At 46.8% G+C, this 23771-nt stretch overlaps 1 protein-coding gene across 1 annotated transcript in view; it reads left to right on the top strand.

Moving 5' to 3' along the window:
* The window catches only part of HORMAD1 (HORMA domain containing 1), a 2731278-nt gene that overhangs the window by 2418880 nt on the left and 288627 nt on the right, over positions 1-23771 (top strand). Inside the window, exon 12 of the mRNA XM_069642620.1 lies at positions 10546-10626. Coding sequence (XP_069498721.1) covers positions 10546-10626 — 81 coding nt within the window. The remainder of the gene's footprint in view (positions 1-10545; positions 10627-23771) is intronic.

Raw genomic sequence — 23771 nt, 5'->3', positions numbered from 1 at the left:
TCATAGTTCTGGGGTAAGTTAATCTTGTGTGGTAGGGTTTTCCGGAGTAGAGTAATTGCTCTACTCCCCACCCATGCCACACTTACTTCTTTTGTTTGCTGCTGGTTGACGGCTGGTCGCTGGCTTTACTGGCTTCCCCTGCGGACACCTGCTAACACATTCTGGAGTCGCCTCTGTTGGAGCCGCCCTTTGCCTTGGGGCCCTTAGCAGAAGTGGCTGCCGGGCAGGAGGGATGCCCTGGCAAGGTGCGTTACAAGCTCTAGGCAACCAGTCACTGGGGGTGGGAGGGAAGGGGAGGCAGGACAAAGGGGAGAACATGGAAAGTTGGAGCAGGCTGGGTGAGGCAGTGTGGAGGGAGCACGGCATGGCTGAGGGAGGTCAAATTTTGAAATATGCAGCGGGAAAGGGTTCCGGGAGGGTCAGGGTGGGCAAAGTACACTCACCTGGGTGTGGGTTACAATGGAGCGGGCAACGAGCTCCTCGGCTCGGTAGCATCATACTGATGAAACAGGGCCCAATCACGGGCAGGGATGCGGGACAAAGGGGAGAACATGAAAAGTTGGAGCGGGCTGGGGGAGGGAGTGTGGAGGGAGCGTGGCAGGGCTGGGGGAGGCCACTTTTTGAAATATGCAGCGGGAAAGGGTTCCGGGAGGGTCAGGGTGGGCAAAGTACACTCACCTTGGGCTGGTTTACAATGGAGCGGCCCATGAGCTCCGCGGCTCGGTATTATCATACTGAGAAAACAGGGCACCAATCACGGGCAGGGAGGCGAGACAAAGGGGAGAACTTGGCAAAGATATAACCATTTACTACCAGAACTGTGCTATCCTATACAAGACTCTGAGCCATTGACTTTGGCCCAGGCCTATGGAATTGAATTGCTGGTTGTAGTGAACTGAAACCCTTTGACCTGCCTATGAAAGTATTTGTGCTATTGATTCTTATAACCTTGTCTTTTTACCCCTTTTAAAAATAACTGAAGTGCCATTTTGCTCCCACTTCAGGGGAGCTGAACTTGTTCAGAAACTGATTGGTTGTGTATTGTAGTATATTAGATTGTGATATTGAGCTGCTCTAACTATTGGAATGTTTTCCAAATGACTGTGTAAATAAATGTATATTCTTTTACCAAGAAACCTTGAGTGTTTGTTTGAATCGCTGTATTTGCTGGTCCTTTGTGTAACCTGTGAACTGGTCACTTTACTCTTAAGATAAGTCTGGCTGCTCAGCCACTGCTACCACATTACTGTGTAGTACAGGCTTGTACCAAAGGTGAAATTGTACTTACACTTGTAGTCTTAATTGTGTGTAGTGTTCCCAAAGGGTAATGCTGTGATTCTGCCTAACACATGTGACTCTGGAAATACTAATGCGGGAGAACTGGAGTTACAAGTAAGTAACTCCTTATTAGTGCTTTGTCACAGGATGAATACCACAGAACACAAACACACATGTGCATAGACACACATACGGATAGGTTGTAACACCTTTATTTGGATCGTATTGTGGAAGAGTTGTAGGAAAGCCACTTGGACGGGGATCCAACTCAAAAGGGAGACTCTAATCAAGCAGTGGGAGGAAAAAGGGATAAAGCAAATGTTATAAAAGGACCTAATGTTCAAAGTCCAATCCTTATTCTAGCTCCTCAGTCTCCTGGGCGTCTGCCATTCCATTCATAGTCACAGAGGTTTGAAGTGCTCCAGCACACTTCTTTGTCATCTCTCTCGACTATTGTTTTGGTGTTTGTAATGTCCTACTTTCATTGTTACATGTTTGTACTGAGGATGAGTCCTCTTTCCATTTCACTAGTTGTGGGATGCAACCCATGTGTTAGGGGCGGGGTTACCGCCGGCTCGTCAGTTCGCGCTGAAATAAAGATTCAGCTAGACGCACTTTCCTGCCTCTGCGTCTCATTACACTTGTCCTGATTTATTGATCCAATACCATTTGGCCTCATTGAGTTTATCTGCATGACTGGGCATATATCAGTGTTAGGGCCTCATTACGACTTTGGCGGTAGCCATGCTGCTATTGGTGGCATGGCTGCCGCCAAAATCGGGTCCGGGTCCCCTGAATGGGGAATTACCAGGCCATTCCGAGTTCGGAGGGCCCGGTAATTCCTCCCTCCAGGAGCCCCCATAAGGAACGAGGGAACCTCGTAATGAGGCGGAACGGGTTTAGCGGGTCCGCCTCCTTTAGCAGAGCCTGTTAACCCGTTCCGCCTCAGTTGTAAGGAGGCCCTTAGTCTTTCTATTTGTCTTCTGAACGAGACAGTGGCTTTGAGAATGCTACCCGGGCAAGCCCTGTATTGTACATCTCTTGCCTCACAGTTTCTACAATGTGTCGCTGGGCAAGACCTGTAACTTCACTTGCTTGCCCTATGGGATTTTCTTTGCTTTTCTGGGTAGGAATTCTCCACCATACCGGAGCACTTGTGGGTAGAGTTTGTACTTCTTCCCAAACTGGGTTTGGAAAGGGTTGAGAGATTTCCATATTTATTCTGGTTACCTTGAAGCTACCGCTAGAGTTTAGGTTAGAGCCTCCATCCAACTTCTCTCTCAAGGTCTGGTCCCTACCAGCCTTTGGGCCTGTTCTAGCTTGCCCCTTGAATGTGGCCTGTTCTATGATGTGGTGTAACTGATACAGTCACTTCCTTCTCTGTCTATAGCTAGTTGACCCGCTTGGCCTGGCCAGCACTGGTTCTGACTCTCTGATGCTCATTCTCCATCACTATAAAACACTCACTATGGAATGCTGTCCTAGCATCTTCGGAGTCAAGAGTGCTGTGTCTCCATTGTTTACAGGTGCAGATAGTGATTGCCTCAATGACTGTTCTGATTTGTTGGTGCATTTTCCCAGGAATTCTCTGTGATAGGTCTCATGGTTTAAGGAGGTGTCTTGGTGATTTCAGGCCTTTGTACACAATTATGAAAAAGTAAACATATAAAGAAGGGAATAGCAAAATAAAACATTTGCAAACAAATCCAGGTTTTCAAGCCAGCAAAGAAAATATATCAATGGACCGGCAGGCAGTAGGATAAGCGGAGACGGGTTTGTCAACCATCCTGATTCACGTAGTGAACATTCCCCAGGACATAAGGCCCTCTTTTGACAAAAAGTCATGGCTGGGGCGAAAGCCAACCCAGAGGGAGGTGATAACTAGGGCTCAAATCAGTCACTATGCCTCCTCCTGGTAAAGGGTCTCCGAAGAGACACATCAATAACCGGTGGAAAATGATAACCGGAACAATGTCAAATGAGGTCTGGCATTCTATGCAATGACCTCAGTAATGTCATGCGGTAGCAAGAGAAGAACACGGCTAAGGGGTGATGGAAAGAAGTGTGGGGAGACAATGCGCGGTAATGGGGGGTAATCCATGATGGGCTCTACAGCATACTCTGAAGCTCACCCCACTGGTGCCATGAGAGCCGGTGCTGTAAAGCCAGTGCAATGCCTGATTGGCACAGCCTCTCTATCAAACAACTACTCCTCCTTTCATGTCCTTGCAATTTTGGCTTGTTTGTTTGCAGGCGTTGTGCCTTTTTCTATAATATGAATCAGACCATGCCCCAACTACTTTAGTATGTGTTTACAAGAACGCTGGCCTCCATGTTGGGATTGGGCAGCCTTATCATGGTTGACCACTGATCCGATGTACCACCCTCCCAACTTATGAGTGAGTTTACCCTCTTTCAGCGACTATGCCCTGAGCTTGAGAGCGTGCTGTGTTCTTCTTGACTGCCACCGAATCATAGCTTCCAGTTTGCGATGCATGCTGGGGCATGCACGCCGGTCGTGCGCTATGTTTAATCCTCTTGCACATGTAGCATCACTATCCTGTGCTGAATGGCCTGCAATGGAAAGCATTTGCTTTCTGTAGATGTGCTGTACAGTTGTACTTGGGCTGATTGTCTTACCGTTTTCTCCATCAGAACTCAATGACAATCATAAACACTGAATGAATACCTCTGTGCATGTGAGGAATCCCTGAACACATATCCTAACATTGGAGAATAATCTTATCTTTACATTTTAAAGTTAAATAATAACCATAATAAATATATAATTTTTATAAAAGTCTATCTGGAATATTTTTGTTTTTGACAATTTCCTCTCCACAAATGAAAAGCAGGGCCTTTAAACTGACATTCTAAACACCTTTTCATGGATAAACAGAGGGAAACCCAAGTGCGGGTAAGGCCGATTTAACATGTAAGCAAAGGCACTGATCCATTAAGATCATAGAGTGCTGGCTCCCGCATGCACTGTACTGGCAGTTAGTCAATTAATTTTCCGATCCTTGTGAGAGGGTCATTGAATGCTTCTCCCTTCTTGTTGCAGCATTCTATGTTTTTACAGTTTAAAAGTTATTTTGACTACATTTGATGTTATTTGTTTTATGCTAAACAAAAGTGGTGATGGCTGAAACTGATTGTAAAAGTCAGTTGTATAGCCATCCTCCCCCGGCGCCTTACCCGTCTTGAGGTGGCCCATCGCCAGCAGGACCTCATCCCCGTGATGTCACCCTCCAACATGGACCTCTCCTGTCTGGTCACCCACGGGATAGGAAGCTTCCCAAAATACGCTTGCACCTCCCTCTCCCCAAGCGTGGGTGGCTGGGCGTACAGGTTTTCATAATATTCTGCAAAGCGATCTGGGCTACTCCCCCCCCGTTGGTCAATCAGTCTCCCCTCTACATCCCGCAGGCGTTGAACCCTCCTCTCCATCCTGTATTCCCTAACCCTGTATGCCAAAAGCATCCCCACTCTGCCACCATTTTCATAAAACCACTGTTCGAATTGGATTGTGTCCTCCCACGCATTCCTCATCTTTGATATCTCCAAAATCCAGCATCAGCTGCTACGGAATGTATTTTTGGCAGAGGGCACAGTGCGTCGATTCAGTTGACTCGATGTCCCGCAAGGGACTCCGTCCAGAGGATGATGTCATCGAAGGCATATATAGCGCGCTCAGTGCCCGTTGGCTGCAGCTCTGTTTTTCCGAGTAAGCTTACGCTTCGAAAACTATGGCGCGCTTCACAAATTTCCTTGAGAAATATCCAAAAACGTCTTTATCTTCGACACCGACTACCCTGAAGACTGGGTTTAAAAAGTGTCAGGACTGCAATGCCAAGATGTCGCTGACGGATCCGCATTGAGTATGCTTGTGGTGTTTCAGTGTGGAGCACAAGATGTCAATCGATGACCGGAAAAGCTCTGAAGGACCAGAAGGGGAAATTGATGGTAGGTAGATTCCCTAAGAAATCCCCATCGCCTACCCCGTCGAAAAAGCCTTCTTCGGACGAAGCGCGAGGCGACTCTCCTTGACGAAAAAAGGCAAAAAGGTCTAGGTCACGGAGTAGCTCCCACCACTCATTGTCCCAGAGGAAGTCGAAGAAGATGCATCATAAATCACCTACTTTGACGTCCTCGACCGACTCTACCCCTGAGAGGACGGTATCCTGTCCCACTAAGGCCTCCACTACAGCTGAAGGGGAATAATTCAGGGAAGAAATGATTAAGCTATTTGTGAGCCAGAAACCCTCGAATCAGGCAGACCATGCTCCTACCGTGCCTTCTGAAGCTGGTAAGTAAAGGGCTCGAGCCAAATACTGCACGCCCTCCAACCCGGGACAAAGGCCTGACTCCCATCGAGAGCCGGCAAGGCCTCAACACGATGAGAAATCATCGAGAGATCCTTCGAGCCACAAGTAGAAAGACAAGGTGAGGTCGTTGATGCCAGTAGCGCCATTGACGCCAGCATCGACGCCAGCGGCGCCATCGATCCCATCGAAGTCTCCGGTACCATCAACGTCAAAAACGTCTTAATCGAAGACATTGGCAGCTCCATGGGCATTTCGCTCGGAAATTTCAAAGCCTTCAACACCTTTACCTGAGATACAGAAAACCTTTACACCTTTACCAACGAAGGATTTCTTTAAATCTCTGACCTCTATTTATGAGGACAATAAGCCGTCTGACAATGATGCGCTCTTTGGTTTGCAGTATGGCACACCAAATGTCTCTGATAGCTTCATATCAGAGGAATCCAGATTGAAAGACCTACATGAAAATGTTCTGACAGCCAGTCGAGTGGACACTTCACCGGAATTGTAATTTGGAAAGCCGAAGTCAGATGAGCATGCAGATGCCTCTTACAGGCAGTTGATGACCAAGGTAGTGGATTATCTGGGATGGAGCAGACCTGCCCTCCCATTCGAGCAGGATCACCATACAGATATCCTGGACAAAGGTCCTCAAAGGGATCCTATCTTACCCTTTCATATTGCTCTTCAGAAGAGAGTAAGTTCCCATTGGGAAGCACAGGAGTGAAGTGTGGCAGTAAATAAGAACCCGACAAGGAAATACCGCCCCATCAAGTAGTAACCCCAGCGACTTGTTGAAATACTGTACCCCAGAAAGTGTGGTGGTGCTGGCAGATACCGCTACCTCTAAACGGGCAGCTTATCCGACCATCCCACCGGATGGGGATGTTAAAAGGGTTGATGCCTGGTCAAGAAAAGTATTTTCTGCTGGGAGCATGGCAAAGTTCACATACACTTTGTGGGACTGCATTTGTATGGCAGCTGAGCATATTCCCGAAGGGGAGGAAAGAGACAGTGGGCCTCATTACAAGTTTGCCGGTCCGGTAACTACGGTACCGGTAAGCTTGTCGGTACTGTAGTTCCAAGACCGGCAAACTACGAGTTCTGCTCGCGGGTGCCCTTTCTTCCGCCAGGTCGGACCTGGCAGGTGTACTGGCACCTGTGAGCAGCACATGTCAGATGCAGCGGCACCATTCATGAATGGTGCTGGTGCATCCGGCTTCCCCATTCCCATGGGCTCAATGGGAATGGGGAAGAATATTTTCTGGCGCCCAGGAATGGGCAATTACCGGGTCCGCCAGGGTTGTAATACCCCGGTAATTGCCCATTCCGGGGTGCCGGATAAATTTGCAAGTTTGGCAGCAGCCTGTCGGTTTTACCGGCAAGGCTACCACCAAACTTCTAATGAGGCCTAGTTTCTTGGCCATTGTAAAGCATGGCAAGGAGGCCATGTGCGAGTCTCTTCAGTCGGGTTTGGTTTCTGCTGACAGTGTCAGTAGAGCCATGGCGGCAAGCTCTCTAATTCACAGATTTGCGTAGTTAAGGAAGCCTGGATTTGCACCGGACGTGCAGTCTAGACTCCTTAAAATGCCTTTTGACGGGTCTAATCTTTTTGGCAGCAAGGCTTGAGAAGCTGCAGACCTCGAAGGCAGCAGCCAAGTCTTTGGGTGCCGCTATTAGGCAGCCTCAGCCTTTTCACTCCAGTGGAACATCTCAGAGGGTTAGATCCTCAGTTGGGAGGGCTCGAGGATTGGCTGTTCAAAGAGGATAAAGAAGATTCTCTTGTGGTGGACAAGGGAGAGGTGCAAAGCCTACCCAAGCAGCAGCATCTTTACCAACAGCCACTGCTTCAGCCGCCTCAAAACTTCTCTGAGTTCTTGAGTCACGACACCCCAGTGAGAGGCAGGCTGTCTCAGCATCTGAAAGAATGGCGAGACATTACTTCGGATGCTTGGGCACTACAAACCATAGCCCAAGGTTACTGCCTCCCCTTCAGAGACCTCAGGAACATCCACCGGGGAGCCATTCTTTGAGGGTTACAGATCCGTTCCTTGTGCAGGAAATTTTAATTCTGCTAGAGAAAGGTGCTATAGAGCCGGTACCTGTAGCGGAGCGGAAAAAAGGATGGTATTCTCCATATTTTGTAATCCCCAAGAAGGATGAAGGACTGAGACCCATCTTAGACTTGAGATACTTGAACAAGTTCCTCAGGAAGGGCAAGTTCAAGATGGTCACACTTTCTCAGATCCTTCATGCCCTCCAATTCCTGGAATGAATGGTGTCATTGGACCTTCAGGATGCTTATTTTCATGTGCCAATCCATCTTAAGCACAGAAAATACCTGAGGTTCGCTGTTGGCGGTTCTCATTATCAGTTTCGAGTTCTGCAGTTCGGACTCACCTCCGCCCGAGGGTATTCACCAAACTAATGGCAGTGGTGGCAGCGAGTCTCAGGAGAGAGGGGATTCACGTCTGCCTCTACTTGGATGGTTAGCTGATCAGGGCGAGTTCTCCCGAACAAGTCCTGAATCATCTCAACGTCACCTGCCACTCTCTCCACAGACTGGGCTTCTCCCTCAATTACAAGAAGTCCCACATGATACCATCTCAAAAGCTCCAGTTCATCGTGGCTGTACTGGATACATCCTTGGGAAAGAGCTCGCTCCCAGAGGTGAGGGTTCAAGACATTCTGCAGATGGCCACCAAATTTCAGATTGTCCATTGTCTCCCGGCCTTTGACTTTTTGAGGTTGCTCGGCCTCATGGAAACCTGCAATTTCTGATGCCAGAGGCTCGCCTGAGAATGAGATCCCATCAATGGGCTCTCTAGACGCAGTGGTCTCAGTTCTCTGGCAACATGTCAGACCTACTTCAGGTTCCAAGCAGGGTTGCACAGGATCTTCTGTGGTGAGCCTGCAAGGACAATATTTTGAAGGGAGAACCTTTTTGACAACCATGGCTGGAGATAACAGGAGTGACGGACGCCTCACTCTCAGGGTGGGGAGAACACGCCAACGGCATCGGAGTTCAAACTACACGTCAATCTTTTGGAGCTGAGAGCAATCCGACTAGCTCTGAAGGCTTTTCTGCCCTCTGTATGGGGAAAGGCCGCCCTGATAATGACAGACAACAAAGTGGCCATTTACTACCTCAACAAGAGAGGAGGTGTAGGGTCACTACCACTGTGCAGAGAGGCAATGCAGCTCGGGTTCTGGGCAATTCAAGAAGAATCTTTCTATCAGCAATTCACCTAGCCGGAGAGAAGAACACGTCGGCGGGCGCTCTGAGCAGGTAGAGCACAGTCTACCACAAGTGGGAACTAGCCAGGATGTCCTTCAAGAGATTTTCACCCTTTGGGAACCCCTCAAATGGATCTGTTCACGATCAGTGTCAATAGGAAGTGCGAACTGTACTGCTCCTGAGAATTTCCCCCAAGAGGAGCTCTAGGAGACGCGTTCGTGGTGGACTGGGAGTTTTCACTACTGTACGAGTTTCCTCCAGTCCCTGTCATTCCTCACATGATCAGGAGGTTGAGAAAGTTTGCGAAATCCATGATCCTAATTGTCCCGGATTGGGATGTGAGAACGTGGTACCCGGACCTTCTGGACATGTCCAGCTTCCCTCAAATATGTCTTCCACAAAGAGAGTATCTTCTCTCGCGACAGGGGGGTCAGGTTCTCCATCCAGAGGTCAAGACACTCAGCCTTCACGCATGGTTTCTGAGAGGCTGAGGTACAAGGATTGGGACATCCCGGATGGTGTAATGGAGATTTTGCTTTCAGTCAGAAGGCCAGCAACAAAGCCTTTGTAACGCTGCCGTTGGAAAAAATTGTGCAGCTGGTGCAGGGACAAGAATGTGGACCCTTTGCTTTGCAGAATACTGCAGGTGTTATCCTTTCTGATGTACTGGCTCCAGGTTGGGACCATTAAAGGTTATTTGGCTGTGCTTTCCATCTGCAAGCACACGTCTGAGGAAATGTCATACTTTGAGATACCTTGAAGGGACTCACTAATGTGTTCTCACCATCTCCTTTGAGTTTCCCATTTGGGACCTTAATCTGGTGTTAACATTTCCTATGTGTGCACCATTTGAACCACTCCATTCATGTCCTTTAAGTCTACTTCTGCTCTGCAAAGTGGTGTTCCTATTAAAAAAAATTGGGAGGCAGCTACCTGGTCTACAATACACACTTTTACTAAGCATTACTGCCTTGATTCTACCTTAAGTCAGAATGGAAGCTTTGGGAAAGCTGTCCTCCATTCTGTTCATGGAAACCATTGATGGCAAAAGTCTTACTCCCTCCACCAAAACAAACACTGCTTTGAGAGCCTATCAAAGATGAGGAATGCGTGGGAGGACACAATCCATTCGACGAACAAGTTACTTACCCCTGGTAACGTTCTTTTGACTGGATGTTCCTCCCACGTATTCCTCATCGCCACTCCCATTCTACCCCGCAGTAGAATTTTACATGTTACTGCAGTTCTACGCTCCTTCAGAGTCTAGTATGGTCTAAACCACATATATGCTGGTAGTTCTACTGTAAGAATGACACGAAAAAACAGAACTGAAGCCAACGGGCGATGCGCGTTCTATATATACCTTTGATGACATCATCCTTGAGACGGAGGCCCTCGAGGGACATTGAGTCGACCGCATCTATGCACAGCGCCCTCTGCCAAAAAAAGAAATTCCGAAGCAGCTGAAGCTCGATATTGGAGATTTGAAAGATGAAGAATACGTGGGAGGAACATCGAAAGAACTTTGCCAGGGGTAAGTGACTTGTTCTTCTGCACTCCTCCACAATGTACATAGGTTCTACAGCATGCTAATATGCGGAAGATACCCACACTGATGAATATTGTTACAGGTAAGTAACTTCTCTTTTGTTGGCCTACTTCATTAATCTGTCTCATAGTATAATCGTTCATCTGTTGTAGGTGGATGAGCTGGTAAATCAAACTTCTGAACTTGAAGTGTCTGGGACCAAGACAAGGAGTGGGAAGATATTCCCAAACACAGTAAGTATTTTCTTTTAGCAATCATTTATTGTACTGACAAATTGTCATTTTATTAGCATGAGGACAATGCTCTATAACTGATTTAACCATCAGGTGTAAAGTCATCAGAAAGACAATTATTTGTAGGTGATGAGTGGGATTATGAGAGCAGGATAAATAGTGATAAGGCTACTTTTACATGCAAAAAAAATGGAAATGGAAGTTTTCTTATTTGCAGTTTCAAAATGTGTGCCTTATGCCTTAGAAACAAACATACTTTTTTCCAGCATGGGATTGTTTTTAAAGTAATGTGCTGTTAGGAAGACAATCTGCAACACTATTCTAAAAATGTTGTCAGTTTTTACCCTACCAATCTCCTTTTTATAGTGTGCAAATTCTGGGCGCTGCTGGTGTAGATAACCTTGCTTGGTTCCTAAGCACTGTTGCATCATCTTTAATCTAATTTCTCCACTGTCTCAACAGGTTTTCTGTGCACTAGGGCCTTTCATGCCTAATTCCAATACTGTTTTACTCTCTACTCCTTGGACATTTATGACAACTACAGGGACTATTTTACCTCCTATTTTAATTCAAAAGATACTTGGAAAGGATTTGTGAATGTACAGTAAACACATTGGAGCTAATGTTTGGCTTCGGTAATGGGAACCAGCAGCGTAAAAGTCTTGTGAACATTTTTTTACAGTCCGGATTCCCATCACGCCCCATTTTCATTCATTTGTATGGCAGAGAGGAGGGGTAGAACGCAACTTGCATTTCCGCCGCCTGCCTTCTCCTCTGCCATACAAATGCCCCATCACAAAGTAGGCAGAATCCATAGGGATCCATTTTTTCTCCAGCATTGGATCTTGGGGAGATGGAAGCCCGAGAATTGTTGCTAACGGTGCCAGTGCTTCCATGAAAACTGTGCCTACCGGGGCTGAAGCGCCCGGCAGGTCAGACCTGCCGGGCACAGAGGCCCCAGCAGGCACAGTTGTAGGCTGCCAGTACAGAATGGGTGCTGGTACGTTGCTACCAGTACCCTTAATTCCGGACCGGCAGACTTGTAATGAGGCCCAGAGAGTTTATCCTTTGCTTTACACAGGCTGTGTTTTACAGACCAGGAAAAGTTTGTTTTCATCTTCAAATCGTCGAGGGAAGACCGTGCACCTGGCCCCTCATGGTCATGGTGGACTCGGGCACTGAAGGCCCTTCAAAGGAGAAAACTTCACTCTTCGGGGACTGCCGCAGGTGTTGCAAAAAGATTGTCTTCATAAGAGACTGTCACCAGGAGTGCATATATTGTCTTTACCCTCCTGACATTCAAGGATGCTACATCTGTCAGACCTTCACACACTGATGAAGCTCTTTCCTTGGAAGCATGCTTCTCAGAGGTCCTGTGGGAAGTGACAGGAGCTGTCTTGACAGATTCATCATCAGATGAATGGCACTTATTATCCATATGAAGTAGTCTCCTATAATAAGTTCCATTCATCAGATGATGAATCTGTCAAGACAGCTCCTGTCACTTCCCACAGGACCTCTGAGAAGCACGCTTTCAAGGAAAGAACTTCATCAGTGGAAAGAGGGACAGCACCACCTGCAAAAAAAAGAAAAAGGGTGAAAAGGAGTTAAGGGCAACTTCTGAAACAACATTAAAATCGGCTGGTAAGACCTCCTCCTCCATGACTATTACCAAGGGACTGTTCACAGACAAAATGTCCACGAGGTCGTCTACAACGGGCATATCACTCTCCACGGTGCAATTGTCTACAGCTAAATTGCTGTCGACTAGTGCCTTGTCCAGGAAGGATCAATCACGGAAACACAAGCGGTCTTCGTCAACGAGGTCGTCTTCGTCGACCAGAGACTCCCCGTCCATGTCCAACCCGCCAACTATGAACAAACCCTCTAGCATGAGGGACCCCTCGTCCTCGACTACTACAAAAGACGCCTCATCCATGATTAGTTCCAAGGAGTCCACGGCTACAGGCGCATCATCGACAACCGGTAAACAGTCAATGGGAAACACATTGTCAATGTGAAAAACACTGCCTAATGCCATTTGTCCACGACGACCCTGTCGTCCAGGGGAAAAAACGGCCCTGTCCATGGAGTGAGAAACTCACGCTGTCAGACCCACAGGCCTTAGTTTCTAGTATTAATCTGTCCCCCATGAAGGAAATGGTCAAACTTCCTGACATAATCCTTCAAGAGGAATGCTCACACCTGGAAGAGGACAGGCCACAATCGGCACCCAAGGAGTACAGCCCTCCGTGCCAGTCACCCTCAGAAGACACCTATGACCCTTTTCAACGCTCGTTGATGCAGTCCCTTAAGAATATTAAAGAAGAATTTCAAAGGAGGCAAAGGGTTCCTTAGCTACTGCTACAACTGGTGAGGGCAGCAGATCATCAGCCACCTGTCAGGAGACACCACCGAAAAGGCAGCAGAGCATCTCCCACCTCCAAGACAAACAAGTGTTTCACTGCCACAGAGACAAAGAAGCCTCTCCCTGCCGCAGTGCATTAGAGCGCCGTCCCTCCTATCTCTTACTGACTGGCAGACACTGGTTGATGATCCCTACAGTGATTTTTCAGAGCCAGAGATGCAGGCCGATAAGCCTGAAGTTGGGGAAATTCCTCAAGACTCACCACAACAGGATACTGACGAATGGAAGGATTACGTAATTAAGGAGCACAACATTGCTTCGTTCCATACATTCATTTCAAAGGCGGCAACAATATTTCATTTGCAAGTATCAAATGCAGAGAAGTCAGTACTTTACCATCATAGAGACAAGAGAAGAAGGACAGTTACATCCATACCCATTTAGATACCATAAGGAAAGCCGGGGAGAAGATCCTAGCCAATCCGCTATCTGCTCCCGCTACAGTGGCTAGGCTGGAGACAAAATACAAGGCCCCAGAGAACGCACCACTGTGCTTGCGAGGGCACCCTAAACCTGATTCAGTCATCATTGTGGCTGCGAGGAAAAACCTCACAAACCCTGCTTCACCACTAACGGCCCTGCCTGACAAGGAAGGCAGGAAACTTGAAGCAGTAGGCAGGAAGGTATCAGCTCCTGTGTCGTTGTCCATCAGCAAAAGAAGGAAAGAGTCCCAATGAATGAGGACCCTGACGTCCCGTGCACGCCACTATACTGAGTTGCAGTCAAAATTCATCAAAGTGTAAGTATTATTATACCAACAATTCAAAGTGGGAAACAGTTTAGAAATGAATAAATAATTATTTTAATAATACAATATTTAAATTAGAGCTCTGCATGTTTCGGGATTCCCCCTTCGTCAGGAACAAAATTATATCATCATTCCAGAAGATTTCAATCTTCCTTTTCTACAAAGTATACAAAACACATTTAAAGAATAGATAATCATATGTCACATTCAACTTAGAGGGCATTCTTAGTCACAAATATAGAGACATCAATCTCCCATTACTAGGAGTCCTTATTCACCTGGATTGGACACTCTCTTCACTTTTGTTTCTGCACTGCAATCTATGACACTCTTAAATTAGAGGTATAGAAAAGCCAGATTAGGGTCTAAACTCAACACAAAAAAATTATTGGTAGGTGAGTACAAAGTACTCAGACCCACCAATAGGTAATGTAGACAGAGACCTTACCTATAGAGCGGATGTGAGGATAATGTAAATTATCTTCACGTGATGGATAACTACTGAATCTTCAATGGGTGGAGTCTAATTATGAAAGAAATTCCATTTCAGGAGCCTACCTAAACTCTTGTACAATAACATAGGTTGAAAGGTATAGGTCACAGACTCAGGCAATCAAGGTACTAAGAGGAGTATTTGTCATCCAGTGCAGTGTCAACACATGCTGGGAAAGTTTTTATAACTGTAAAGACAATAGGGTCTGGTAAATGTAAGGACTACAGAGTCTCTCTAAATAACTCGATATGAAGGAGGCTCCAAAAGGAACCTCTATAGAAGTAAGGTTTGTCAGATACTTACGATTGAAACAATAACGCTCCTGTACTTCTTTCACCAACCAGCGTTCTTGTGTGCGCCTCAAAATGGCTGCTTGCGAAAATACAACATTAAGAGTGACATCACGCAGCCGCGTAACGACGTCACCTAGTAAACAGAGCTCGGGAGCCAGAGATAAATAGATAGAACGCCGCTTTTCTTGTGTATTAGATATAGTAGGGCATGAGGAGTGCTGTACGTGCTATTGATAGGCTTTCTGGTCGTCATACACAGGAAACATGGAAATAGATAATATCAATTGTGCTGCTCACAGGGAGCAGTCAAAATGGAAAAATTTAAATAAAGATGGCTTTCATTTGGATGCTATTGCTTTCTAACTAATAACCCTGGAGATTAAGCAGTGTGTAGAGACAAGGAGAATCAATATTAACAATCCAGTTGTATAAGTTCTCATCGTTCATGTTCACAATCTAACAGTTTGTAATCATTCGTCTTACCCAATGTATTAAAACATCTAAGGAGAATATTTTCATTGGCACTGTGTCATCTTTATTCGCTAATATCCATAGTACAGAGAGAGGGTGTTTTGGATCACAGATCGGACACCTAGTGCTCCTAGATGGGTGTTATGAAAGATTTCCATCTATGGGTAATTTTCCCTCCAGTTGTGAACCCCCCGAACATTTTGCTTTTGTCTAACCATCCTAGCCTGAATTTTACCAGTGGAGTCCAGCCTTCTGCTGTAGTCCGCTGGGCTTTTGCTCATCTTGTTAAGGGGAAACTGAAATGCTCTTCAGACTGTCAGTCTTGGGAGAATTTGTTTCTCTTCGTCTTTCACTTTGTTGCCATTTCTTGGCAACATTTTATCAGTGCACCATGTACCTTCCAGTACAGTGCACTGGGGTCTTCTTTTCATTTTTAAGGCCCTAGACACCCTCGAAGGATTTTTGGTGAATGTACAAGTGTGCCCAGGACAGAGCTGGTGGCAGCAGTTACTTTTAAAGCATGTTTGACTCTTTTCTATGGTCCAAACCGTGTCACCTTTGTTCTGTCCTTTGGCTATTTTGTCCATTTGCTTTCTCCATGTCGAGCAGACCCGGGAAATTCCATATTTGGTCATGTAGACCCCTGCGCAAACCAAAGCTTTTGCATGCCTTGTGTGTGTGCACCCAGGATGTGGGCTGGAGCTGTCTAGTTCCAATACACATCCTGGGTGCCAGGATGTTTGGTGTGCTGGGATCACTGGGACCATTGTAGTCCGTGATTGGTCCACATCTGGAATGGTTGAATGTGAGCAGATCTCTTATTGGTTTCTCTTTGTTTTGGCATGAAGGAGATTCTAAGGCACTCTAAACCTATTCCAAGTCGATCTTCTGATTCTCACCGAACTCAGTAAAGTAGGTAAGTATCCTAAACTGAAGAAGCAGATCCTTGGAACCGCTGGTGATCCGCTAGAAGGTTTGGCACCCTGACCCCGCTGTTGTCCCATCTGAGCTCCTGTTCCTCATCGACCCGTTGGAGTAGTGGGACTAACTACTCTCGGCACCTCCTGCTTATCCTGCAAACAAGCCTTCTCGGAAGTGTTCCTGAACTGCCCAGTGAACTGACCAGCATGTAACAGACTTTTGCCTTGGAATCGCCGCCGTCTCCAGTTTCAACCTGAGACTTTGGGAACCGTAAGCTCTTGGTAGAAGGCACTCTTCTGCCAAATTTCGTACGACTAGCATTCCTAGTTCTGGAATTTGGAGAGTCTGCCTGAACCCGAACCCACGCGGTACCCGTGTCGCCCCACTGTGGTGACGAGCTTCGTGGGTGCCTTGCTGCTGTGCCCCCCTATGCCCTAAGACGAGCTGCAGTGGAAATGGCCCAATCCATTCCCCAGAAGCGGAGAAAACGCCACTGTTCTGCCACAGACTGAGGTCTAAGAACGCAGCCCTGAAAGCCAGAGTGACACGCAACTGCTGGACTCGAACCTGCAAGCGAACTGGACTTGACTGGTGAAGTTTGGTCTGGAGTGCATCGAGGGTCGGTGAGTACTTGCAACACTTACTGGCGGCCCCTGGCACATCAATAGACTTTTATGCACAAGTGTCCCCCAAGGGCCACTCTCATTTGTTAGAGTAGCCTGTGCTACCATCCTAGTCCCGATTCCTGGAAATCGCTCTGCCCTCTTGTGAAGACCCTCCTTGAATAGTGGAACTTGATTCTTCATCACCTCACCCACCTTCCTGAGCCACTACAGCCCCTTAAAGAGACCCGTTTTGTACTTAACCGCACAATCGAGTGCTCCGGCACTGAACGTACTTTTGAGCAAAAGGCTCTGCACTTCGTTGGGATTGGACTGCCTATTAGGGTTTGAGTTGTTGAAGGACTGCCTAAAGTATATTTGTACTGTATGACTCCTGTTTCAGGTTGTGAATCTCTACTTGTTGAATATTACTTTAGACTAATAGTTACTGTATATATCTTTCCTAGTATAGTGTTGTGTTAGTATTGTTAATATTTCTGTGGTTTCACCTTGGGTTTGAGTTAAAAGGTCTTTAATAAATGTATATGTATTTTTGATGTATACACCTGACTGAGAGTATTTTGTGGTGTGTTTACGGTGTGTGATCATTGTGAATTTTCGATCCCCCTCCTGAGACCTAGGGGCCCGTAATACTAGGGCCCCATTACGGGCCCGGTGGTAACCCTGCCGGTGCTACCGGCGGTTTGCTGCCGGACCCGTAAAAATGTACCGCTGTCTTACTTCTCGGTGCCACTGGCTCAATACGAGTCTGGTGGCCAGGAAGTCAGGTGCCAGTAAATTTGTAAATCCCCATTCCCATAGAGTCCCACAGGACTCTATGGGCATGGGGACACGGATGCACCGGCGCCGTTGTTAATAGTGCCGGTGCTTCCGTGACGGCTTTGCTTACCATGACCTCTGCGCCCGGCAGGGTCAGACTTGTCAGTGACATCAGCTCCGGCAGGCAAACCCTTAGTTTGCCAGTCCAGAAACAAGGGTGCCGGTGAGCTTACCGGCACCCTTATTTCCGGACCGGCAAACTTGCCATGAGGCCCCTAGTCTTCACCGCCGCCAATGCTACCTTGATTGGTCTGGCTTGTCCAGAAGGTTACCCTGTTCCAAGAAATGAGGCTGGCCTTCTGAACATCTGCTCACCAAGTCAGGGTTCAGAAATCCTTCTTAACAAATTGGTGTACAGCGGTGGGATAGGATTGAAGGTACAAAGTGTTGCGCACTGGTAAGGGTACCCACATGACACTTGCCCAGGAGACATAGTGACGTTAGTAGAAACGTAACTGTAAAGGCTAACAACCTATCTTAAAACATGGAAGCAATTACTAACATAAATTTGATTGCTTCCAATTAAGAGACACTGGGCCTCATTCCGAGTATGGAGGTAGCCATACCGCTTTTAGCGGCATGGCTTCCCCCATACCGGGTCCCGGGTCCGGGTTCCTTGAATGGGGAAATACCATGCCATTCCGACCTTGGAGGGCCCAGTATTTCCCCATTCAAGGAACCCACACCCGGTACATCCCCATTCCCATTAGAGCCCCCATAGGTACATTTTCCAGACCCTTCCACCACCGCACTGTCCTCCGATACACCTTGGCAGCGTTTCTCACATTTGACTCACAGCGCGCTTCCCTCCAGCCAACCACTGGTCCTGTCCTAAGTTCTCTGACAGCACGCCGTACCGCAACCCAATGACACTTCTGTAGGCGGAGTGAACAGGGAAATGGGTCAGACCCAGATATCACACATTTTTGGGGATGTGCATTTCAGTCCTTTCCAACAAAAGTACTGGTTGGATTTCCACCAGACATGTCAAAACAGCACACAGCCTATCACATATAACAATGTTCACGACCAGAAGCCATTTCATGGGAAGTGATGCAAAAATGCAAAAATAAAATAAATAAAAAATAAATACCGGGTTCGTAATACCAGACCAGGAAGTAACGTCATCGCGCCGGAACGGGAAATGCACCGGTGGCCATCTTAAAAAACACAATGGCTGCACCGCCATGCCGCTAAAGACCCCCCAAACCTTCGATAGCGCCATCACGGCACCTGCCAATACCGCCTCAGCCCAGGAGCAACCCCTTAATAACAACCCGGCAATACCCGGCAATACCATCATGTAAATACCGGGTTCGTAATACCAGACCCGGAAGTAACGTCATTGCGCCGGAACGGGAAATGCGGCGGTGGCCATCTTAAAAAACACAATCCATTGCAATCCTCATAACACAGCACTGGTACAGAGTACACAGTTTTGGTAGCATGTTGAGCAGCCAGGCTTATCTCAAGAGGGGTCAATGTGAGCTTTAGGGGAGTTACACAGAGATTCACAGTGACAAGTATTCAAATAAACACTTACACACAAGGTTTCGTGAATAAACAATTATTAATTTAATTTATCAGTCAGTTAGAATAAGCCTTCTTCAGAAGGTATAAATATAATAGCAACACACAAATACACTCCAATACTATACACTCTTAGTTTCTAAATCAGTAAATACTCTTTTGGGATGGCCCACAGGCACAACCTACACCCTCAGGTGACTTCAATTGCTAGGGTGCTAGGGACATTAATATCGCACTGTTTGCATTTAGAATACTGTTAGAAGTTGGTAAAAGGAAAAGATTATTATAACACCAAGAGACCACAAATATTCTTAAGCAGGCAAATATGTTTGGATCCCCACAGCAGAATCATTCAGTATAACAGGTTAGGCCAAAGTCAATGGGCAAAAGTCTTATATAGGATGAAACACTTCTGGTAGGTAAGTAGAAAAGTCTTTGCACAATGTTTTAGAAGTCTTTGAAGAAAAGAAGAATCAAATGTAGGGCCACAAGCCGTTAGAATTGTGAGTGGTAGAAGTTGCAAGCAACTCTACGGCAAGAGGTAAGTTCTCACAGATTTTGTACAGTACCTTTGAATTAAAGAAAAAGTGCAGCAGATGACTTCTGTTCCTGTGCAGCTCTGCAGATCTCACTGTTCCTGGGCCTCAGTCGTGGGGACAAGAGGGAGGACTTCTGGGGACTCCTGCACTGCAATGGGGCGGTCACAGCTTGCAACCGGCAATCTTCAAATCAGTGGCTGTTCAGTGTTTCAGCTCCTCGCATGTACTGCAAATAGCAACACTACGGTTCCTGGCTGCCGAGATGGGCTTTCCTTGCTTCTGGGGTCATGCACTCTGTTGAGGGGGCTGAGGCTCGGTCAGTCCTGCTTCTTAGGAGTCCAGAGGATCTTCCTGGAGCTCAAGGCCAGCTTAAAAGCAAAGCACACAATCTGGCGTTCCTCTCCCTGGCTATATGGTTTCCAGCAGCAACTCTGTGGAAATTCAACCAGCTCTGAGAAGGATGTCCAGGTGACTTACTTTGGAGTTGATTGGTCCCACCAACTCAAGGGGAGAAGTCGTCCTTGCAGGGGCCTCTCTGTCGAAACGAATTTGGAGTTTCAGCACAGCAGCAGGGCTTCACCGGGCAAAAAAATGGTCCAGGAGTTGCAGAAGGCTTCAAGTTCTTCGGTTCCTTCGTCCAATGGTCGACTCTGCCTTCCAAGCCAAAAGCCTTGCCTTTTATTCAGTTCTCTCCCATTCATTCCAGCCTAGCTGTCAGTCCCCCAGCAGGGTGGCTGTCCTTAACTGACAGTCAGCCGGCCAATCACTACAGAGTGCATTTGGGTCTCCTAGGAGACTAAGCACAGGGAGATTCGGGCACCTCCCTCACTTTCTGCCTACCCCAGACACCCTGGAGCCAGAGGAGGGATTCACTCGTGAATCCCACCAAAGGCAAAGCAAACAATGGGAAAAAACCTGGCTTGGCACACAGAGTAAATCTCAAGAAGGACCTTTCCACAAAGAAATGGGGAAAAAAAAGGCCAGGGCCATTTTGGCAAAAATGGCACCCTTGGGTGCTTTACTGCAGCTGCGAACGTAGCCCAGGTAAATGCAAACCACAGTAGTTAAAACAAAACCACTGCCACCAGCCATTCAGTGAGGAAAGGGGAGAAGCTAGACAAAGGGAATACTAGGTAACCCCTCCAGAACCCTATTGTAAGATAGTGTGTGTTGGGGCTAGAAAGTTACAATTGTAAGTAAAGTCCATTTCACTTTACTGCTCTGGGAAACAGTAGTTTATCCCAGAGAACGTATTTAAACCTTTGGGAAATGTGAAAGACTTCCCTGTGACACTGCACTGAAGGTGCTTTGTGACACAATGTAAAGATGATGCCTATGGAGTTTGTCAGGCTCCATAACCAAAAGAAACACAAAGCTCAGAAATCACATTAAAATACATGAGAAAGTGAGGAAAAAGGGTCTCACTCTCTCCAGGTAAAAAAAAGTCCTCAAAATCCAGGAAAGTTGCTGGGGGTCTCTAAGGTGGAGGGAATTAGCACATTTCTGAGAATTCTCCCTAACAAGCATGCATGTGAAGGACAAGGGGTTGTGGATGGCGACAAGATTGCAGGGTTGCTCAGTCGACTACCCCTTTCTGGCTGCAGTGCCATTATGGAAATGTCAAAGGCTGACAGAAAAGACTTTGTAAGATTGAAGCAAACTCTCATCTTAATGTTTGGGAAGACTCCTGCTCAATACTTGAAGAGATTTAGAGAGTCCAAAAAGAAAGAAGGTAACACTTGGGTGTCCTATGTTACTGATTCCTTGAAGAACATGACTGGCTGGATTGAAGGCTCTAAGGGCATCACCTTTGAGGGTATGATATGTTTGGTCATTCTTGAACATATTTTTGCATCTTGTTCCCCTGAGTTTAAGCAGCACTTGGCTGATTCAAAGGAGATAGATCCTAAGAAGCTAGCCAGTGCATCAGATTTGTGGGTGTCATACAGAGTGTCCCATAAGCACAAGACTACTCCTGATAAGCAGGAGGAGGGGAAAAAAAACAAAGATAAGGAGGGTGGCGGATCTGATAAAACGTCCTCCCAAAAGAGCCACAAAATGAAAAACAAGGTTAAGTCCCATGAGAATGTTCTGGGTAGGGGGAGTAATACTCCCAGACCGAATTCTGGTTACTGTACGCCTCCCTATGTCCCAAGACCCAGTGGATCCTGTGTGGCTTGTGGAGCAAGTGACCATCTGAAGGGGGACCCCAGATGTAAGGTCAAAACATTGGGGTCCACCCTGTAAGTCTGGCACTCCAATCCTATGAGGAGGAAGAGATCACAAGGGCATCCTTCTCCTCAGACTCCTTCTACAGTAGAATCTGAGGTAGTCCTAGTTTCCCTGGGTTCCTGGGAGCCTAAAGTCTCAGAGGCTTATGCTAGCATTCTAGATAACACCACACACAACTTTAAAGACAGTGTGCTAATCAAAGGAGTAGATACTCCTTCCGTTAGGGATTGTGGGGCCAGCAAAACTGTGGTGGATTCCACTTTGGTAAACCCAGAGGAGCTTGCCAGAGCTCCCTTGATGCTTCCCCCTCTCATGTTCCCAGTAATGCCTGTAAATCTTACTTTTGAATGGATTGTGTCCTCCCACATATTCCTCATCTTATGGTAATTATCTCTCCAGCTTCAGCTGCTTCGGCAAATATTTTCGACAGAGGGCACTGTGTGCAGTGTCGTTGAGTCGATGTCCCTCGAGGGCCTCAGTTCAACGCTCGACGTCATCATCAGTATAAGTAGCGCATGCAGCGCCCGTTGGCTTCAGTTCTGTTTTTCCGAGCTAATGCTTCGAGAGAATTACGGCGCGCTTCAGTGAAAATAGTGATTTTCGTTTGAAAAATGTCTTCGCCGACTCCACCGACACCCAAGTCAGGCTTTAAGAAGTGCCAAGACTGTGGGTCGAAGATGTTGATCACTGACCCCCACCACGTATGTCTGTGGTGTTTGGGTTCCGGGCACCGTACCTCCGACTGTGGTTCCTGTCAGGCAAAGACCGAGAAGGCTCTCAGGGAGCGTAAAGGTAAACTGGCGGTGGGGAGGTTAGCTTAGAAAGGAAAGCGGGAAGGCTGTGAGGCACTAATGTTTCTATATACCCCAGTTAAGTAAAATAATTGGATGTATTAGCATCTGCGTAATGGTTTCTCTATAGATTTCAGGTGCTAAGAGGCGAATGTCATGAGGCCACTCAGGACTGGTTAGCAAACTGGGGAACGAAATCGTGTGTTGCCACACGATAGCCTCATATGCACTCCTAGAGGAACAGAGTTCCAAGGTGAATTAAATGAATCCGTAGTCCTGAAGTCCCAACTGGGAGGGTGCAATCAGGAGTACATGTGTAGTTATACATATAAACACATTCAGTAAACTTTAAGTTTATTTAATTAATTTATTTCACCTATGAGGCTATCGTGTGGCAACACACAATTTCGTTCCCGAGGTTAGCTTCGAAGTCACCTTAGAAGAGGTCAAAAAAGACCAGTGAGTCGAAGGATTCTTCATGAAGCAAAAAATCCAAACGGTCTTTATCGAGAAGCCTACTGCGCCATTCTACGTCTTCTTGGAAGAAGGCCAAGAAGAGGCGTCATAGGTCACCTTCGACTTCCAGTGATTCCTCAATGGAGGTAATCAGCTGTCCTATAAAATCCGATTCCCCTTGCAAAATGGGACGCATTTCGTAGTGAAATGCTGCGGATCTTCAAGAATGCGACCTCGACTCCTCTCGATGGAAAAGAAGAAAAGCCATGCCCCAGTCGATCTGCATAAGGACGACAAAGGGAAGCGGAAGACTAAATCTTCAAAACCATCAAAAAACGAATGGCTGGGTTTTTACTTCAGATGCTTGGACACTGGAAACTGTGGTGCAAGGTTACTGCCTTCTTTTTCAAAAAAGGCCTCAGGATCATCCACCGGGGAATAACTCTTTCAAAATTCCAAATCCTCTCCTTGTGCAGGAAATTTTGACCCTGCTAGAGAAAGGTGGAATAGAACATATACCTGTAGGGGAAATTAACGATTTGTATTCTTTCTGATCCCCAAAAAGGACAGAGGATTGAGACCCATCTTGGACTTAAGAAACTTGAACAAGTTACTCAGGAAGGACAAGTTCAAGATGGTTACCCTTTATCAGATCCTTCAGGCTGCTTCAGGATGCTTACTTTCATGTGCCAACTCATCTGAAGCACAGAAAGTACCTGAGTTTCGCGGTTGGTGGTTCTCATTATCAATTTTGAGTTCTGCCATTCGGGCCGACCTCTGCTCCAAAGGTTTTCACCGAGG

Source organism: Ambystoma mexicanum, chromosome 1p (genome assembly GCF_040938575.1).
Source record: "Ambystoma mexicanum isolate Mex_15411 chromosome 1p, UKY_AmexF1_1, whole genome shotgun sequence".
In the NCBI taxonomy this organism is placed as follows: domain Eukaryota; kingdom Metazoa; phylum Chordata; class Amphibia; order Caudata; family Ambystomatidae; genus Ambystoma; species Ambystoma mexicanum.
The sequence above is the reverse complement of the archived record's forward strand: the minus strand, read 5'-3'. Positions and strand labels throughout refer to the sequence as shown.